Source organism: Anguilla rostrata, chromosome 16 (genome assembly GCF_018555375.3).
Source record: "Anguilla rostrata isolate EN2019 chromosome 16, ASM1855537v3, whole genome shotgun sequence".
Taxonomy (NCBI): domain Eukaryota; kingdom Metazoa; phylum Chordata; class Actinopteri; order Anguilliformes; family Anguillidae; genus Anguilla; species Anguilla rostrata.
In genome coordinates, this window is record NC_057948.1 from 1,036,748 (window position 1) to 1,053,810 (window position 17,063).

The 17,063-nt window shown below is 45.4% G+C and overlaps 1 protein-coding gene across 1 annotated transcript in view; it reads left to right on the forward strand.

Annotated features, from left to right (window-relative positions):
* Positions 1-4,426: 4,426 nt before the first annotated feature.
* The window catches only part of LOC135242168 (cyclic AMP-responsive element-binding protein 3-like protein 1), a 53,680-nt gene continuing 41,043 nt past the window's right edge, over positions 4,427-17,063 (forward strand). The window contains exon 1 of the mRNA XM_064313117.1: positions 4,427-4,806. Within this exon, the coding sequence (XP_064169187.1) occupies positions 4,705-4,806 (102 nt within the window). The 5' untranslated portion in view covers positions 4,427-4,704. The remainder of the gene's footprint in view (positions 4,807-17,063) is intronic.

The window sequence follows — 17,063 nt, forward strand, 5'->3', positions numbered from 1 at the left end:
GAGCAACTCCACCATACGCCTCTCAGCCTCACCACTGCCTGGAAAACCAGCCTTCAAAACCACAACAGACGGGTTCGGTTAGTGACCCTAATCTCGGATTTTGTGCTAGTTGTCTTGACACTTATTGAACGATACTGTACCTGAACGTGTCCTGATGCCAGCAAATATAAAGCAGTTTGTAAATATCACCTCATAAAAAACACGTTTTCAATGTACAAAAATGCCAAGTTACTCAAGTATTGATATCAAAATGACGCCAAGTTACGATACTACAAACAATATAGGCTATCTTGCCTCACCGAAATGACATAAGATGTATCTCAAAGCAATGCTACCCAATATTTCCTCAGTTCTTTCAAGTCACTTGGCCCTGTGTATAAGCATGCACTACATGAGCAGGCCAAATATATGTGTGGATGGCTCTCTCACAGTCAAGATTGATTGAATAGGTGTGTGTATGTCCAATTTGTATTGGTATGTAGGCCTATGTATTTCGCTGCCCAGGCTTTCTGTTGCGTGAATGATAGTATGTTTCTTGGTACAAGTGTGTTCGTGAATGTGAATGTAAGATGCTGCCAGGGAAATGTCCCCATGCGGATAAAGAAGTTCTCTATGTATGTATGTACAATATGTGTTTTACATGCAGTATTTATTGTACGTAGCAAATATACAATCACTTGTACATTTATTGAAATTCAGTTCAGAAGCAAGTATAAATATGTTTTCTGGAGAAATATGCTTCCTGTAGTTACTCAGCAGCAGTTTTGTACATGAATTTCAATGTGTTCCATGAGGCAATTCGAAATATTTGACTCTTTGATCTGACACAAAGTTTGCATGACATTGTAAAATGGTAAGATTACAAAACACAGGGCCAAGTGACTTGAAAGAATTGAGGAAATATTGGGTAGCATTGCTTTGAAATACATCTTGTCATGGTCCTGTCTTCCTGTCTGCGTTTTCCCTGTTGGGCCGCCAGATGGCGGCACTTCTGTTTTGTGTCCTGCTCCCCCTGTGTTAATTATATGATTGTTTTCAATTGTCTTATTATTGGTTCTTGATTGTCTCGTTTTCCCTTCCCTCTCTGTGGCCTGATTGTTCATGGTGCCCTCCTGTGTCTCGTCAGCGTGTGTTCTATTTAAGTTTCCCTCTCCCTTGACTCAGGTGCTGGATCCTTGTGGTAATGTCAGATTGTTGTTCGTAAGCCTCTGCTCCATGTGTTCTTGCCTATGCCCTGATTTTCTAGTGTTTTTGGATTTTTTTCCTGGTTCCTATGTTTTGAAGTTTTCCTTGTTTGTTTAAGGTTGCCCTGAGAGGCTTTGTGTTCCCTTTTGTTCCCTCGTTAAGTAAAGTCTTTTGTTCTCCTTCCATTTTGGAGTTTTGTGTTTTTTGCCCTCTGCGTTTGGGTCCGAACCCCCCTCGCAATCGCAACAGAAGGATCCAGCCACTGCTGGTCCAGCAGAGGTTTTTTTTTTTTTTTTTTTTTTTTTTTCCTCCCTCTCCCTTTTTTCCTTTTTCTCTCCTCTGGGTTTTTTTTGTTTTGTTCATCATGCCACCGGGGTGGTGGAGTGACCCAGAGGACTCGCCACCCAGCGACTGGGAGGCCTTCGCCCTTGAGCTTCCCAGCGCCCGGGGCGGGCGGTCACGGAGGCGCCGTGGTCGGGCTGCCTACCGGTCGGCCAGACCTCCAGCTGTCCAGCCAGCGGTTCCCGGCCCTGCGTCGTTCGAGGGGTCTCGACTGGCCATCTTTCCATCTTTCAGCTAGCAGTAACTTCGAAGGAAAGCAAACGGTGGCTGTACCACTAATTTAAATTTTCACGCAAGTCCGAGTTTTCGTTCTATTGTCATTTTGCGATTTGTGATATGGAATTGACGAGAGTAATCAAACGGCAAATTGTTTACAACGTGTGCATGTTTTCTGCTGTTGTTACCAGTTATACATATAAATGTGAATGCATTCGGTCGCTTCGGATGTCAAGACATGAAAGCGAATGTTCGCATAAAAACATAATGAATGTAAATGGACTGCATTTATATAGCGCTTTTATCCAAAGCGCTTTACAATTGATGCCTCTCATTCGCCAGAGCAGTTAGGGGTTAGGTGTCTTGCTCAAGGACACTTCGACATGCCCAGGGCGGGGTTTGAACCAGCAATCCTCCGACTGCCAGACAATCGGTCTTACCTCCTGAGCTATGTCGAATGTGTTTAACTGTTTTATATGTCTTCTCAATCTGACTATTGGCCTGTTATATTCTATTTGTTGCATAACGGTTCAAGTTCAACTACAACTACCAACGACAGTTTTGCTTGACAACGGTAAAATAAGCCCAAACGGCTGCAGAAGAATATTTCAATTCCAGGTGATTAAATCGATTTAAAAAAACAAAAAAACAATACAAAAGTAACCATATAATCATTGTTGGTAACCCGTTGTATATAAGTGGAATAAACCCCTCTGGGCTGTCCCGGTTATTAGAAAATAATGTAGGCTACTTTCGGTGGTAGTATGGGGTTACAGAAGAAATCATAGGACAGATGGACCGACAACGTAGTTTTTTCATACGTTAGTGGGCTAATTTGCCTTTAGACCACGGTGGAAACGCAGACAACCATGGGCTGAAGGAACCTTTTAGTTCCTTAAAGTAGTTCCTGGGACTAAAAGTTCTGGGTAATTTTGGTGGAAACGCGGCTTAAGCAGGCAGGGACAGACTGCATGCTGGCCTCTACTGCGCATGCTGCTGACTGCATCTAAGCAGGCAGGGACAGACTGCGGGCGGGAGCTCTGGCTCTGGGAGCATCTCCATGAGTTCTTCATTTCCACTCTACAGATGCAGCGTAGCCAGTTCATCACGGTGTTCCCTGAAGTAGCCAAACTGGAAAAAAAACACTTGCATTTAACTGTGCATCAGATCATTACGTTACTTTACAATCATTTAGCAGACGCTCTTATCCAGAGCAACTTATATTGTATCCAACTATACAGCTGGATATGTACTGGAGCAATGCAGGTTAAGGAGCTTGCGCAAGGGTACAACAGCAGTGTCCTTCCATGTTAATTGCCTCGCTAGCAATAGCAGCACCACTGTCCTCAAAATCCATTCTCACTGTTAGCTCAGTCCTTCAGGGCTGCTACAACAAGCTAAATGTTGCGTTGGCTAACGCAAGTAGCTAGCTACTGCTCGATAAAAAAGGGAAACGTAAATCTGAAAAAAGGGAATTTGGACAACCTCCTCTGCCTCTATGGACCAGCCTTCTTTGGTTGAAAAAGCTTAAATAAAATGTCATTTTTTAGTGATGTGTTTTAAAAGTAATTCGCAATTTGCACGTTATAATACAATACAGTGTTAGAGACTTGAAGATGAAATTTGTAAATTATCATTGGACCAACAACTGTCAATATTGTATTCTGGTTGTTGATTGGTTAGGGAGGAAGTCCTCCCTTGGAGCATCATTTTACATGTTTTGGCCAATAACAGATTAGCATGAAAAAAGATGAAGTACATTAAATTGATATAAGAGATCCCACCCTGAGGAGGACAGCAGAACCCTGTCCTCCTCTGCCCCCCACCACAACTTCACACAGACTGCCCTTTTTCTCGGGTAGGTGCCCAGTGGTTTGCGGGGCATGACCCTGATGGCGTCCATATGCGATCACCTTCTCATACACCACATCTGAGCCCAAAGGAGCATTTATGGGATGTTCTCCAGGAATGCTTTCCACTTCCATCAGCAATGCTGACTGGCTTTCCGTTGGAGCAGTGGTGCGGGGTTCTCCTGCAGAGCTCCAGATGCTGCTGCACTCTGTGCATTGGTGCAGAGTTCCTCCAGCAGAGCTCCAGATGCTGCTGCACTCTGTACAGTGGTGCAGAGTTCCTCCTGCAGAGCTCCAGATGCTGCTGCACTGCGGTTTAATGAGGTTCTCCTGCACACTGTTGTGGGTTTAACTCTAATGAGTCACAGAGCATTCTCTCTGTCACAGTATGCATGCACCAATGTGTGCGTATGCATATGCACATGCACGTACACAAGCATGAACGCATGCACACACACACACACACACACACATGCATACTGTACATACGCACACACACATACACACAAACATGCATACTGTACATACGCAAACACACACACATGCAAACATTGTCACACAGGCACAAACTTGCATACAGTACATACACACACGTCCTAGTATACAGTACAGTTATTCTAATCCACACTGCAGTACAGTAAATGAAATCCGACGTGGTTTTAAACATGATAATAATCTAAAAAGCAATTAGTGAGTAAACCAGGGTGTCTACTGTGCGTTCGGTGGTGTCACTTTAACATAAGAAAATGGGAGGGGACTTGGAGGGACTAAAAAAGTGAAATTAGGGAGGTACTGTTATGAATATGTAGCGAGTGTTTTTTTTTTAGAGACAGCGCGCTACGTTGATGTGACAGATTTAATAGCACCTGGAACACCCTTACTACTGTGCACAGGACTATTTCCCAAAAAAGCATAGCTCGAATTAACGAGTTAGTTTCAGTTTAGTTCCATTGATGTTCAAATCTGATTATCTAGTTCCAAAGAAACGAAGCGGGAGTTTAATACGAAGAATACACGCTTGAAATTGCTTGGAACATTTATTGGAATTTAACGCACACAATTGTTGTATTTGCGAAAGAAGTTAGTTATCCGTTTTCTCGTTTGGAAAGCCATGGATACCCTTCTGGACAATTTCAGCTCGGAGAAACTTTTCCCAAATTCCAACCTGTTGGACCTGGAGGATTTGAATGAGTCCGATTTCCTCACCAACGTGGTATGTTCCGGATCAGTTAATTTTCTGATACACATGACGTTGTCTTTCCCGTATTTCCAGAGAAAAATGGACAATAATTCCATTAATGTGCCTCGGTAGTCTCCCCATACGTTTTCCTCCGGCGTTGTCGTCTGTTGTCATTTGTAAACCTGTTTACTTTGGAAGATGTGGTATATTTCATATTCTATTATTCTGACTGGCTAAATTAAGCTATAGCAAGTGCGTTGCTATCCGCTATGGCTAAATTATGGTTTCTATTTCAATTGCTGTTGCCTATATGGCCAAATCGTAAATTGCATCAACTACGAAGGACATGCGAAGCACGCAGTGTCACCTGTCTGTGAAGAGATTTTTGTAACGAGCTGCTTATGACATGCATTTCCAAACTGTTCATCGCATGAAATACGAACTCTGCGCTGTTTAGTTAGAAGAATACACCCATCTGCAAACCCCGATATTAGGAGGGTGACAGCTGGAGAAAGTATTTCTGATAAATACCATAATGAAAATATGAAATTAGGCGAACTGTTAACCGTTTCACGAACTGTGTGGAAATACGGGGACGTTGGAGAAAGGAACACGTTCAGATCAGCTGTCTGTCCGTGGTTATTGGGTGCATAATAATACAACAGGTATTCTGGATTCAAATGCAGCACTTTGTAAATTGTATCCGTCTAATGTACTCCTTGGTATATGCAATTCATAATTTCCAAGCAACAGGGTCTGGAGTACTGCGATACTCGTAAGTAAACGGTTAATTCAAGTGAACTCAGGAGTAAAGTGGAAACAATCCATTCGGCTTGCTTCTTATCATTTCCATAGTGACTCACTGGAGTAGCCCACAGAGAATGGCGATAATATCTCCAGCAGCTGCTTTCTATGATGTCTGGGCCGCCATTCCCAGACAGCCATATATCAGAGTTTCCACGACGATGGACGGCACATGGGTCTTCCCTCCCATCGTCGGTCACTCACAGGCACCACGGGGGATCGAATGACACTTCACACTACTCTTACAGTAGCACATATTCCAGACGTCCTTAAACTGGTCCGGGCTTTATGGGTGGTTTGGGCGAGCGCTGAGCGCCGTGATTGTGGTGGTTTTGCACGGGGAACAGAGTGCAGCCTGTATTTGTGAGATGACTGGGCTGCGGGCTGTCCACGGCCGCGGCGCAGCTTCAGGCTGAACGCAGCTCGTGTGCCCGGCGCTCTACGGGACCAGTGCGCGTGTACGGAACCGGGAAGCCGGCTCGCCTGCTCTGAAAGGAACAGTTTGTGCTTAACTGCGGAACGGGAGTCGCAGGTGAAGCTTGCGTCTGACACCTTCAGGAGAAACCAGATTTGTTTTTAGCTGTAATTGGGTCGGGACCGTTTTAGTTCGTAATTTCATATACACCCTGGAATTGGCACTGAATTGGTGTCTGCTCTGTGAATCAGAGAGCACTGGTACAAGACCTTTCTATGCTGTTAAGACACAATCTGGTTACAGCACAGTGTGTGTTGAGCTACACTCGCTGGGGATTTTGGGACCGTGTGTGGGCGTACTGTAGTTTTGATCTGGAAGGTCTCTCAGTATTAGAAGAGTGAAAGAATGTTTTGATCACACTGAGTACCTGAGGATATATTAATTACAAAATTAATGACAAATTAATTAATGTGCAAAGGACACAAAACAACCTGTTCGTAAATAAATAAATAGAAATGACACCCTTTTCTATAGATTCTATAGATTCTCAGCGCTATCTCTTAAGGAGTAATGTAGGGCAGCTTCTCTTGTGATTGCCACGCTAACATACCTGCTATGAGCTTCCAGCTGTACCGTACGCATGGCGCTATAAATAAAGTAACCAGACATGACATCAGTTTGAGAGGCATGTGAAGCTGCTGGATGCTGGTGCTTTAGGCCAGAGCAGGTGGAGGGTAAGCCTCACCTTTAGGCCAGAGCAGGTGGAGGGTAAGCCTCACCTTTAGGCCAGAGCAGGTGGAGGGTAAGCCTCACCTTTAGGCCAGAGCAGGTGGAGGGTAAGCCTCACCTTTAGGCCAGAGCAGGTGGAGGGTAAGCCTCACCTTTAGGCCAGAGCAGGTGGAGGGTAAGCCTCACCTTTAGGCCAGAGCAGGTGGAGGGTAAGCCTCACCTTTAGGCCAGAGCAGGTGGAGGGTAAGCCTCACCTTTAGGCCAGAGCAGGTGGAGGGTAAGCCTCACCTTTAGGCCAGAGCAGGTGGAAGGTAAGCCTCACCTTTAGGCCAGAGCAGGTGGAAGGTAAGCCTCACCTTTAGGCCAGAGCAGGTGGAGGGTAAGCCTCACCTTTAGGCCAGAGCAGGTGGAGGGTAAGCCTCACCTTTAGGCCAGAGCAGGTGGAAGGTAAGCCTCACCTTTAGGCCAGAGCAGGTGGAAGGTAAGCCTCACCTTTAGGCCAGAGCAGGTTGAAGGTAAGCCTCACCTTTAGGCCAGAGCAGGTGGAGGGTAAGCCTCACCTTTAGGCCAGAGCAGGTGGAGGGTAAGCCTCACCTTTAGGCCAGAGCAGGTGGAGGGTAAGCCTCACCTTTAGGCCAGAGCAGGTGGAGGGTAAGCCTCACCTTTAGGCCAGAGCAGGTGGAGGGTAAGCCTCACCTTTAGGCCAGAGCAGGTGGAGGGTAAGCCTCACCTTTAGGCCAGAGCAGGTGGAAGGTAAGCCTCACCTTTAGGCCAGAGCAGGTGGAAGGTAAGCCTCACCTTTAGGCCAGAGCAGGTGGAAGGTAAGCCTCACCTTTAGGCCAGAGCAGGTGGAAGGTAAGCCTCACCTTTAGGCCAGAGCAGGTGGAGGGTAAGCCTCACCTTTAGGCCAGAGCAGGTGGAAGGTAAGCCTCACCTTTAGGCCAGAGCAGGTGGAAGGTAAGCCTCACCTTTAGGCCAGAGCAATGGTGTTGGCGTGAGCTAGCTGGCAAGGTGACTGGGTGGATGAACTAAGTTGCCCAGTTTGTGAGCAAAGAGGCTGGCGAAGCATCGGGGGCAAGGAAGTCTTCCAGACTGCATCCTCGGAGTCCACCACCTTGGCAAAATAGGCACTGAATGTCACTTTAATTGTATTTCACATTGTACAGAGTCATTGTTGTCACATGCTAACCAGTGTAGCGCGCTGACGTCACATACTAACCAGTGGAGCACGCTGACGTCACATACTAACCAGTGGAGCGCGCTGATGTCACACGCTAACCAGTGGAGCACGCTGATGTCACACGCTAACCAGTGGAGCACGCTGATGTCACACGCTAACCAGTGGAGCACGCTGACGTCACACGCTAACCAGTGGAGCTGACGTCACACGCTAACCAGTGGAGCTGACGCCTACGCCAGCCTCAGTAAGAGTCAGGTCCCTCCTGAGAGCGGTGTCAGCCACGGGCCTACGCCAGCCTCAGTAAGAGTCAGGTCCCTCCTGAAAGCGGTGTCAGGCACGGGCCTACGCCAGCCTCAGTAAGAGTCAGGTCCCTCCTGAGAGCGGTGTCAGGCACGGGCCTACGCCAGCCTCAGTAAGAGTCAGGTCCCTCCTGAGAGCGGTGTCAGGCACGGGCCTACGCCAGCCTCAGTAAGAGTCAGGTCCCTCCTGAGAGCGGTGTCAGGCACGGGCCTACGCCAGCCTCAGTAAGAGTCAGGTCCCTCCTGAGAGCTGTTAAATCAGGGCTGTGCACTCAGACAGCACACACTTTTCCTGTATATATAAAAGCCGTTTACAGAGGAAACTGGGAAATGTCCCGGCACAACTTGCCTATTTCTATGGAAGAACGCTGCATTTGGAAGGTATTAAATAGGTAAGCTCCATGAACTCAGCTTGAGAAAAAGGACAAATGGACAAATATCATCAGCCACTTTCTCCCATAGCCACTCATGCGCTGAACCCAGGGAATGTTAATAGTCAAATATACTTTCCACTCCAGGCAATGACTAATTTAGGAAGAGTGTAGGCAAACCAGTTTTGCTTTGAGGGAAAATAAATCTACTTTTTAATTTTTATTTTGGCCTCACGATTGATGGATTGCCATTGATGCATTTGTAGCCCCAGGAAGCTTTCAGTTTCAGGTAGACACATGACAGATAAGCCTGAAAAAAGAGGAGCCTCAGTGCCTCTTTGTGAAGGCCTGTGTGATTTGTAGCACAGATTCTGGGCACAGGTGTACAGCCTTGGTCCTGCAGAGCCGCTGGTTTTAGTTTTTGCCTTAAAATTAACAACTGGCTTGGACTCAAGAAACCAGATGAGGTGAGTTAATTGTGTAATCAGCTGTTTAAATCAATCAGTTAAGTGCTGATTAACAGTGAAAAACAGCAGACCCTGTGGCTCCCCAGGACCAGGGCTGGGGACCCCAGTAGACCCTGTGGCTCTCCAGGACCAGGATTGGGGACCCCAACCGACCCTCTGGTCCTCCAAAATCAGAGTTTGTGACCCTTGTTGGGTGGAAACAGTGCTGTGTCTGGACAGGCATGGGAGCCTGTTGTTGGCGGTTTTTGGCCTGTCTGTTGTTGGAAGTTTTTGGCTCGTCTGTTGTTGGTGGTTTTTGGCCTGTCTGTTGTTGGCGGTTTTTGGCCTGTCTGTTGTTGCTGGTTTTTGGCTTGTCTGTTGTTGGCGGTTTTTGGCCTGTCTGTTGTTGGTGGTTTTTGGCTTGTCTGTTGTTGGTGGTTTTTGGCCTGTCTGTTGTTGGCGGTTTTTGGCTTGTCTGTTGTTGGTGGTTTTTGGCTTGACTGTTGTTGGCGGTTTTTGGCCTGTCTGTTGTTGGCGGTTTTTGACCTGTCTGTTGTTGGCGGTTTTTGGCCTGTCTGTTGTTGGCGGTTTTTGGCCAGTCTGTTGTTGGCGGTTTTTGGCCCATCTGTTGTTAGCGGTTTTTGGCCTGCCTGTTGTTGGCGGTATTTGGCCTGTCTGTTGTTGACTTCAGTTTTGAAAGCAGAAATTGAGGGGAAACAGGGTAAGAGAGGTGGTTGCAGACAGCCATTTAGCTGGGTTCCAGGCCTGTGCAACTCTGGTCTCCTACAGGAGATCTCTGGTGCATATTTTTTTTGGGAAGAGTGAAAACCCAGACTGTCTGTCCTTTTTCCCTCCCCCAGTGCGTAAATAAATCTCCTCGTAAGGAGAGAAACCTCCTTAAACCACTTGTCCCGGCTGGAAAACTGCAGATTTTTGAGTCATCGGAAGGCTTTTCCCTGGCTTAATTTAGCTGGGGATTCCCCAGGCACACCCCCTTTTTCCTTGTGCTCACTCTTCCTCGCTTGCTGTTTCTCTCTCTCTTGCTCTCTCTTTCTCTCTATTTTTCTCTTTGTCACTCATTTCAATTCGGATTCTTTATTGGAATGACGTATTTCAAAATACGTATTGCCAAGGCACAATGATAACACTGATGAATCACAGTAACCCCCCCTCCCCTCCCCTCCCTCTCCCCCTCCCTCCCTCCTGGAGACGGTCTGCGACCTCCATGCTAGCCCTGCTCTCCAGTTTGGAGTTGCGCTGGCTAATTTGCATACCGTGCTCTAATTGGTCGGGAGCCTGCTGGAGATGGATGAGTTTGGTGAAGTGGCCCAGAGCACACAGGCATGAGCTTAATGCTGCTCACATGCAGAAACGGCTTTTACTGGAAACTCACACAGCTTTACAGTGATTATTATTATTATTATTATTATTATTATTATTATTATTATTATTGAATTTGTCGCTCACTTCATTAAAATTTTGTCTTCATCTGAAATGCCTATAAGTCCATACAGCATGGCATTCAAGTTTTAAATATTCTGAAACGCAAAATAGGCTGACCTTACTATTTATTTTGTTATGTTATTTGTGGGAAAGACATTTAAATAAATATTACCTTGAGAATGTGCAATACATTCATGACAGGATGGGACTGTCCAAATTCGTTGGCCAGATATTGTCCCATTGATGTCAGCTTCTCGCAAATCTGTCAGTAATCCAATCATAACATTGTGTGGGACTACTCAAGTATGGACTCAGTTCAGCCAGCAAGGGTTAGCCCTCACAGTTAGCCCTCACATGATATCCTCTCCGTGCTACAGTTACAGTTATACGCTATTTCCCTTTCGTTACAAAAGCACATCCATTCAAACTATTGAGGATAAAGTCCAAAAATATATGATTTATTTCCATTATAGCTCTAATCAGTGCAAAACTGTGAACCGGCATATTAGGGATAGAGCAACGTCTCTGAGTCATATTGCGTGGACGATCTGTCTTTTACTTTTAAAATCATCCGAGTTTAGACTTGATGTGGGAAATGGTTTTTTTTGTTGGAAACCACTGAACTCAATGCAGTGTGGGGGGGGGGGGGGGGTTAGCTTGGAGCTATTTTAATGACAGGGTTTCCACAGCCCAGCCCAGAGCTTTTAGCCCCTCCCCTTCTCCTCCAGAACCCAGAGCTGCTTCCTTCCGCCACACAGCTTGCAGTCGTGCCCCATCTGCCCCAGCTGGGTGCCTCATGTTCGGGAGGCCAGAGGAACAGCTGAAGCTTGAACTACCCCTCTCCCTTCCCACAGCCTCAGGTTAATAATCGCCTCGAACAGGAGACCCTACCTGCAATCGTGGTAATAAGCCAGCACCCCCGCCCCCTTGCCCCCCCACGCAGCGTCCAGTGCAGTTCATAATTACAGTGTCTGACATCATCGTGCCCATTACGGGTAACTGGGGCACGGTTACACTGAGCAGCACCCCAGTGAGTTACTCCTGCTATATTACCTCATGTGCGCCTGGAAAAGAATGCTCCAGAATCTAAGAGAAGCACCTTCCTAATGCACGGCTGGGTTAGGAAGGATTCTGAAGAAAAAGACGACACATTTCTGAGTTTGGTTTGCACTACTACCAGTTCTAACAAATTTTAACACCATAGCTGTACACCTGAAACTGAAAGAGTGGGATCAAAGCCAGCTTCCGATTCAGATTCCAGATATGAAGAAGGTGGCAGCCGCATCATAATTGTGTTTACACCCCAAAACAGTGATTGAAGCACTGCTCTGGCTCCAAATAGACCCGAGACACAATATACCACTATTTAAACTGGAGCCCTGTTTTTACTCCATCTAAAGAGTGTACAAAAATAAACCTATTCTAGAGAAAAAGACAGGAGCAGTTGAGGTTATTTCATCTTTCTAAGAGAAAGTCCTCAGTGTCTACCCTGTGTGTGTAATCTCAGTGTTTACCCTGTGTGTGTAATCTCAGTGTCTATACTGTGTGTGTAATCTCAGTGTCTACCCATGTGTGTGTAATCTCAGTGTCTACCGTGTGTGTAATCTCAGTGTCTACCCTGTGTGTGTAATCTCAATGTCTATCCTGTGTGTGTAATCTCAGTGTCTACCCATATGTGTGTAATCTCAGTGTCTACCATGTGTGTGTGATCTCAGTGTCTATCCTGTGTGTATAATCTCAGTGTCTAACCATGTGTGTGTAATCTTAGTGTCTATCCTGTGTGTGTAATCTCAGTGTCTACCCATATGTGTGTAATCTCAGTGTCTATCCATGTGTGTGTAATCTCAGTGTCTACCCATGTGTGTGTAATCTCAGTGTCTACCCTGTGTGTGTAATTTTAGTGTCCACCCTGTGTGTGTAATCTCAGTGTCTACCTTGTGTGTGTAATCTCAGTGTCTATCCTGTGTGTATAATCTCAGTGTCTACCCATGTGTGTGTAATTTTAGTGTCTATCCTGTGTGTGTAATCTCAGTGTCTACCCATATGTGTGTAATCTCAGTGTCTATCCATGTGTGTGTAATCTCAGTGTCTACCCATGTGTGTGTAATCTCAGTGTCTACCCTGTGTGTGTAATCTTAGTGTCCACCCTGTGTGTGTAATCTCAGTGTCTATCCTGTGTGTGTAATCTCACTGTCTACCCATATGTGTGTAATCTCAGTGCCTATCCATGTGTGTGTAATCTCAGTGTCTACCCATGTGTGTGTAATCTCAGTGTCTACCCTGTGTGTGTAATCTTAGTGTCCACCCTGTGTGTGTAATCTCAGTGTCCACCCTGTGTGTGTAATCTCAGTGTCTACCTTGTGTGTGTAATCTCAGTGTCTATCCATGTGTGTGTAATCTCAGTGTCTACCCATGTGTGTGTTATCTCAGTGTCTACCCATGTGTGTGTAATCTCAGTGTCTACCCTGTGTGTGTAATCTCAGTGTCTACCCCTGTGTGTGTAATCTCAGTGTCTACACATGTGTGTGTAATCTCAGTGTCTACCCATGTGTGTGTAATCTCAGTGTCTATACTGTGTGTATAATCTCAGTGTTGCTGCTCAGATCTGAGCTGTAGAGAAGGCTGTGTGTGTAATCTCAGTGTCTATTCTGTGTGTGTAATCTCGGTCTCTACCCATGTGTGTGTAATCTCAGTGTCTACCCATGTGTGTGTAATCTCACTGTCTACCCGGTGTGTGTAATCTCACTGTCTACCCTGTGTGTGTAATCTCAGTGTCTATCCTGTGTGTGTAATCTCACTGTCTACCCTGTGTGTGTAATCTCACTGTCTACCTTGTGTGTAATCTCAGTGTCTATCCTATGTGTGTATCTCAGTGTCTACCCATATGTGTGCAATCTCAGTGTCTATACTGTGTGTATATTCTCAGTGTTGCTGCTCAGCTCTGAGCTGTAGAGAAGGCTGTGTGTGTAATATCGGTGTCTACCCTGTGTGTGTAATCTCAGTGTCTACCCATGTGTGTGTAATCTCAGTGTCTACCTTGTGTGTGTAATCTCAGTGTCTACCTTGTGTGTGTAATCTCAGTGTCTACCCATGTGTGTGTAATCTCAGTGTCTACCCTGTGTGTGTAATCTTAGTGTCCACCCTGTGTGTGTATTCTCAGTGTCCACCTTGTGTGTGTAATCTCAGTGTCTACCTTGTGTGTGTAATCTCAGTGTCTATCCATGTATGTGTAATCTCAGTGTCTACCCATGTGTGTGTAATCTCAGTGTCTACCCATGTGTGTGTAATCTCAGTGTCTACCCTGTGTGTGTAATCTCAGTGTCTATCCATGTGTGTGTAATCTCAGTGTCTACACATGTGTGTGTAATCTCAGTGTCTACCCATGTGTGTGTAATCTCAGTGTCTATACTGTGTGTATAATCTCAGTGTTGCTGCTCAGATCTGAGCTGTAGAGAAGGCTGTGTGTGTAATCTCAGTGTCTATTCTGTGTGTGTAATCTCGGTCTCTACCCATGTGTGTGTAATCTCAGTGTCTACCCATGTGTGTGTAATCTCACTGTCTACCCGGTGTGTGTAATCTCACTGTCTACCCTGTGTGTGTAATCTCAGTGTCTATCCTGTGTGTGTAATCTCACTGTCTACCCTGTGTGTGTAATCTCACTGTCTACCTTGTGTGTGTAATCTCAGTGTCTATCCTATGTGTGTATCTCAGTGTCTACCCATATGTGTGCAATCTCAGTGTCTATACTGTGTGTATAATCTCAGTGTTGCTGCTCAGCTCTGAGCTGTAGAGAAGGCTGTGTGTGTAATATCGGTGTCTACCCTGTGTGTGTAATCTCAGTGTCTACCCATCTGTGTGTAATCTCAGTGTCTACCTTGTGTGTGTAATCTCAGTGTCTACCTTGTGTGTGTAATCTCAGTGTCTACCCATGTGTGTGTAATCTCAGTGTCTACCCTGTGTGTGTAATCTTAGTGTCCACCCTGTGTGTGTATTCTCAGTGTCCACCTTGTGTGTGTAATCTCAGTGTCTACCTTGTGTGTGTAATCTCAGTGTCTATCCATGTATGTGTAATCTCAGTGTCTACCCATGTGTGTGTAATCTCAGTGTCTACCCATGTGTGTGTAATCTCAGTGTCTACCTTGTGTGTGTAATCTCAGTGTCTATCCATGTGTGTGTAATCTCAGTGTCTACACATGTGTGTGTAATCTCAGTGTCTACCCATGTGTGTGTAATCTCAGTGTCTATACTGTGTGTGTAATCTCAGTGTTGCTGCTCAGATCTGAGCTGTAGAGAAGGCTGTGTGTGTAATCTCGGTCTCTACCCATGTGTGTGTAATCTCAGTGTCTACCCATGTGTGTGTAATCTCACTGTCTACCCGGTGTGTGTAATCTCACTGTCTACCCTGTGTGTGTAATCTCAGTGTCTGTTCTGTGTGTGTAATCTCGGTCTCTACCCATGTGTGTGTAATCTCAGTGTCTATCCATGTGTGTGTAATCTCACTGTCTACCCTGTGTGTGTAATTTCACTGTCTACCCTGTGTGTGTAATCTCAGTGTCTATCCTGTGTGTGTAATCTCACTGTCTACCCTGTGTGTGTAATCTCAGTGTCTATCCTGTGTGTGTAATCTCAGTGTCTATCCTGTGTGTGTAATTTCACTGTCTACCCTGTGTGTGTAATCTCAGTGTCTATCCTGTGTGTGTAATCTCACTGTCTACCTTGTGTGTGTAATGTTGTAGTTTGTTTCTCCCGGTCACTTGTCTCCCCAGTACTGTCTCTGTGTCTGTGTTCCCTGAGCTGCTTCACTCCCCTGTATTTGTGTGATTTCACTGTTCGGGTGGTTCCGGGTTTTCGTGGTTTCCCCCCCTTCCTTCCAGTCTCGTTTTTACTTCCTGCTTATATCTAGTTTTACTCATTTCTACTAATCCTTACTAATTTATAGATTGTAAAGTACTAACCTCATTAATATACTAACATGTGAATATTACTAATGGACTAACACACACTAGTTTTGGGTTTTTGATAGTTTAGATCACTATACTAATACATTAACCATTCTCCCCTTTTCCATGCTGCGCTGTAGCTCCGCCCCTTTTCTTTCTAGCCTGCTCTAACGCTGAGTTCTGCAATTGCCTGCACCTGTATCTTGCTCTGACTGCACCTCTCTCTCTCTGCACGCATTTTTACCTGCTAAATCCAGGCCGTCTATTATCATTGTTGTCTATGTGATTCCAGTCTGCGTTTTGTCAGTCCCTGTCATTTAATTAGTTATCCTAATGTTCTTCAGCTGGATGTTGTTTGTTACCCCGCCCTCACTCACTTAACCCCTCCTTGATTGTTACCTTCCCCAGTGTATAAATGTCAGTCTGTTCCACCAGCTCCCGGTCAGAACGTTGATCGAATTCACCGTGCCGATATTTAGTAAGCCTTTGATTATCAAGATTCCTGAGACACCCTTTCTGAACGACTTTGAGTTTGCCTGCCCCTTTTGGTTTGTTTGCTTTCTGGTTTGACCTTCGCTTTGCTTTGACTTCTCTTTTGCCTGTCCCTTTGTACCTTCGCCGATCTGATCTCCTGGTTTTTGTTTTTTTACCCGTTTACCACAATTCTTTTGGGAACTCGATTTTGCACCGTCCTTTCTCTGATTACTTGGCTTCGAACCTCGGACTGAATAAAGACAACGTTTTTCGGATTTCCCTGGTCTGCGTCTGGGTCCTTGCACAGAACATCACATGTAATCTCAGTGTCTATCCTGTGTGTGTATCTCAGTGTCTACCCATGTGTGTGTAATCTCAGTGTCTATACTGTGTGTATAATCTCAGTGTTGCTGCTCAGCTCTGAGCTGTAGGAAAGGCTGTGTGTGTAATCTCAGGTCTGGTCTTGCATCAAAACTACAGTTGAGTACAGTGAGGGCATGTGGTAATTAATGAATGGATGTGAGTCTTAGACATGCACCATGCCTGGAAAGAAACAGCCACATCAGTGTAAAATCACTAAGTATCTTTGCTCAAATTCATTGGGCCTTCTTCCCAACGGTTTTCTAAAATTATTTCCTACCGAAAACCAATGTGGGATTCATGAAACATGCGCAGACCTTTTTTTGATTTTGTGCTTATCGGGAGTGTATCAGATGAGTGCCCACTCGCCGTAAATCGGATGTGTGTTGTGTGTTGATGTGATTAGCATATGGAAACACCCTGGCAATCCCATAAAGGCGTGCCAACTGCAGGGCATGCCTCGTGTGCAAACATCAGCCATTCATCACTCTCTGTAAGCGTATCTGCATGGTCCCTGATGGCGTGCTCCTTCTCTGAGGCACGATTAGCAGGTGATCCAAAAGCAGTATGCACGGTGCTGCTCAGGGTTGGGTTTGATTGTGCACGTCTGGGTCTGTAGATAACATCAACTATCATAATCAGTCACTTCTGTTAATAAACAAAATCACTTCACTAAGTAAAAACTAAAGAACTGAACTAAGACTAGCAAATGCACTCTTAAAAGTAACTAAACCTAAATTTCAAAATAAATTTATGAAATCAAAATTGAAAACTAAATCATAATGAAAACTGGTTAAATATTCAAGTAAATTCATATAGGTTGGGTAAT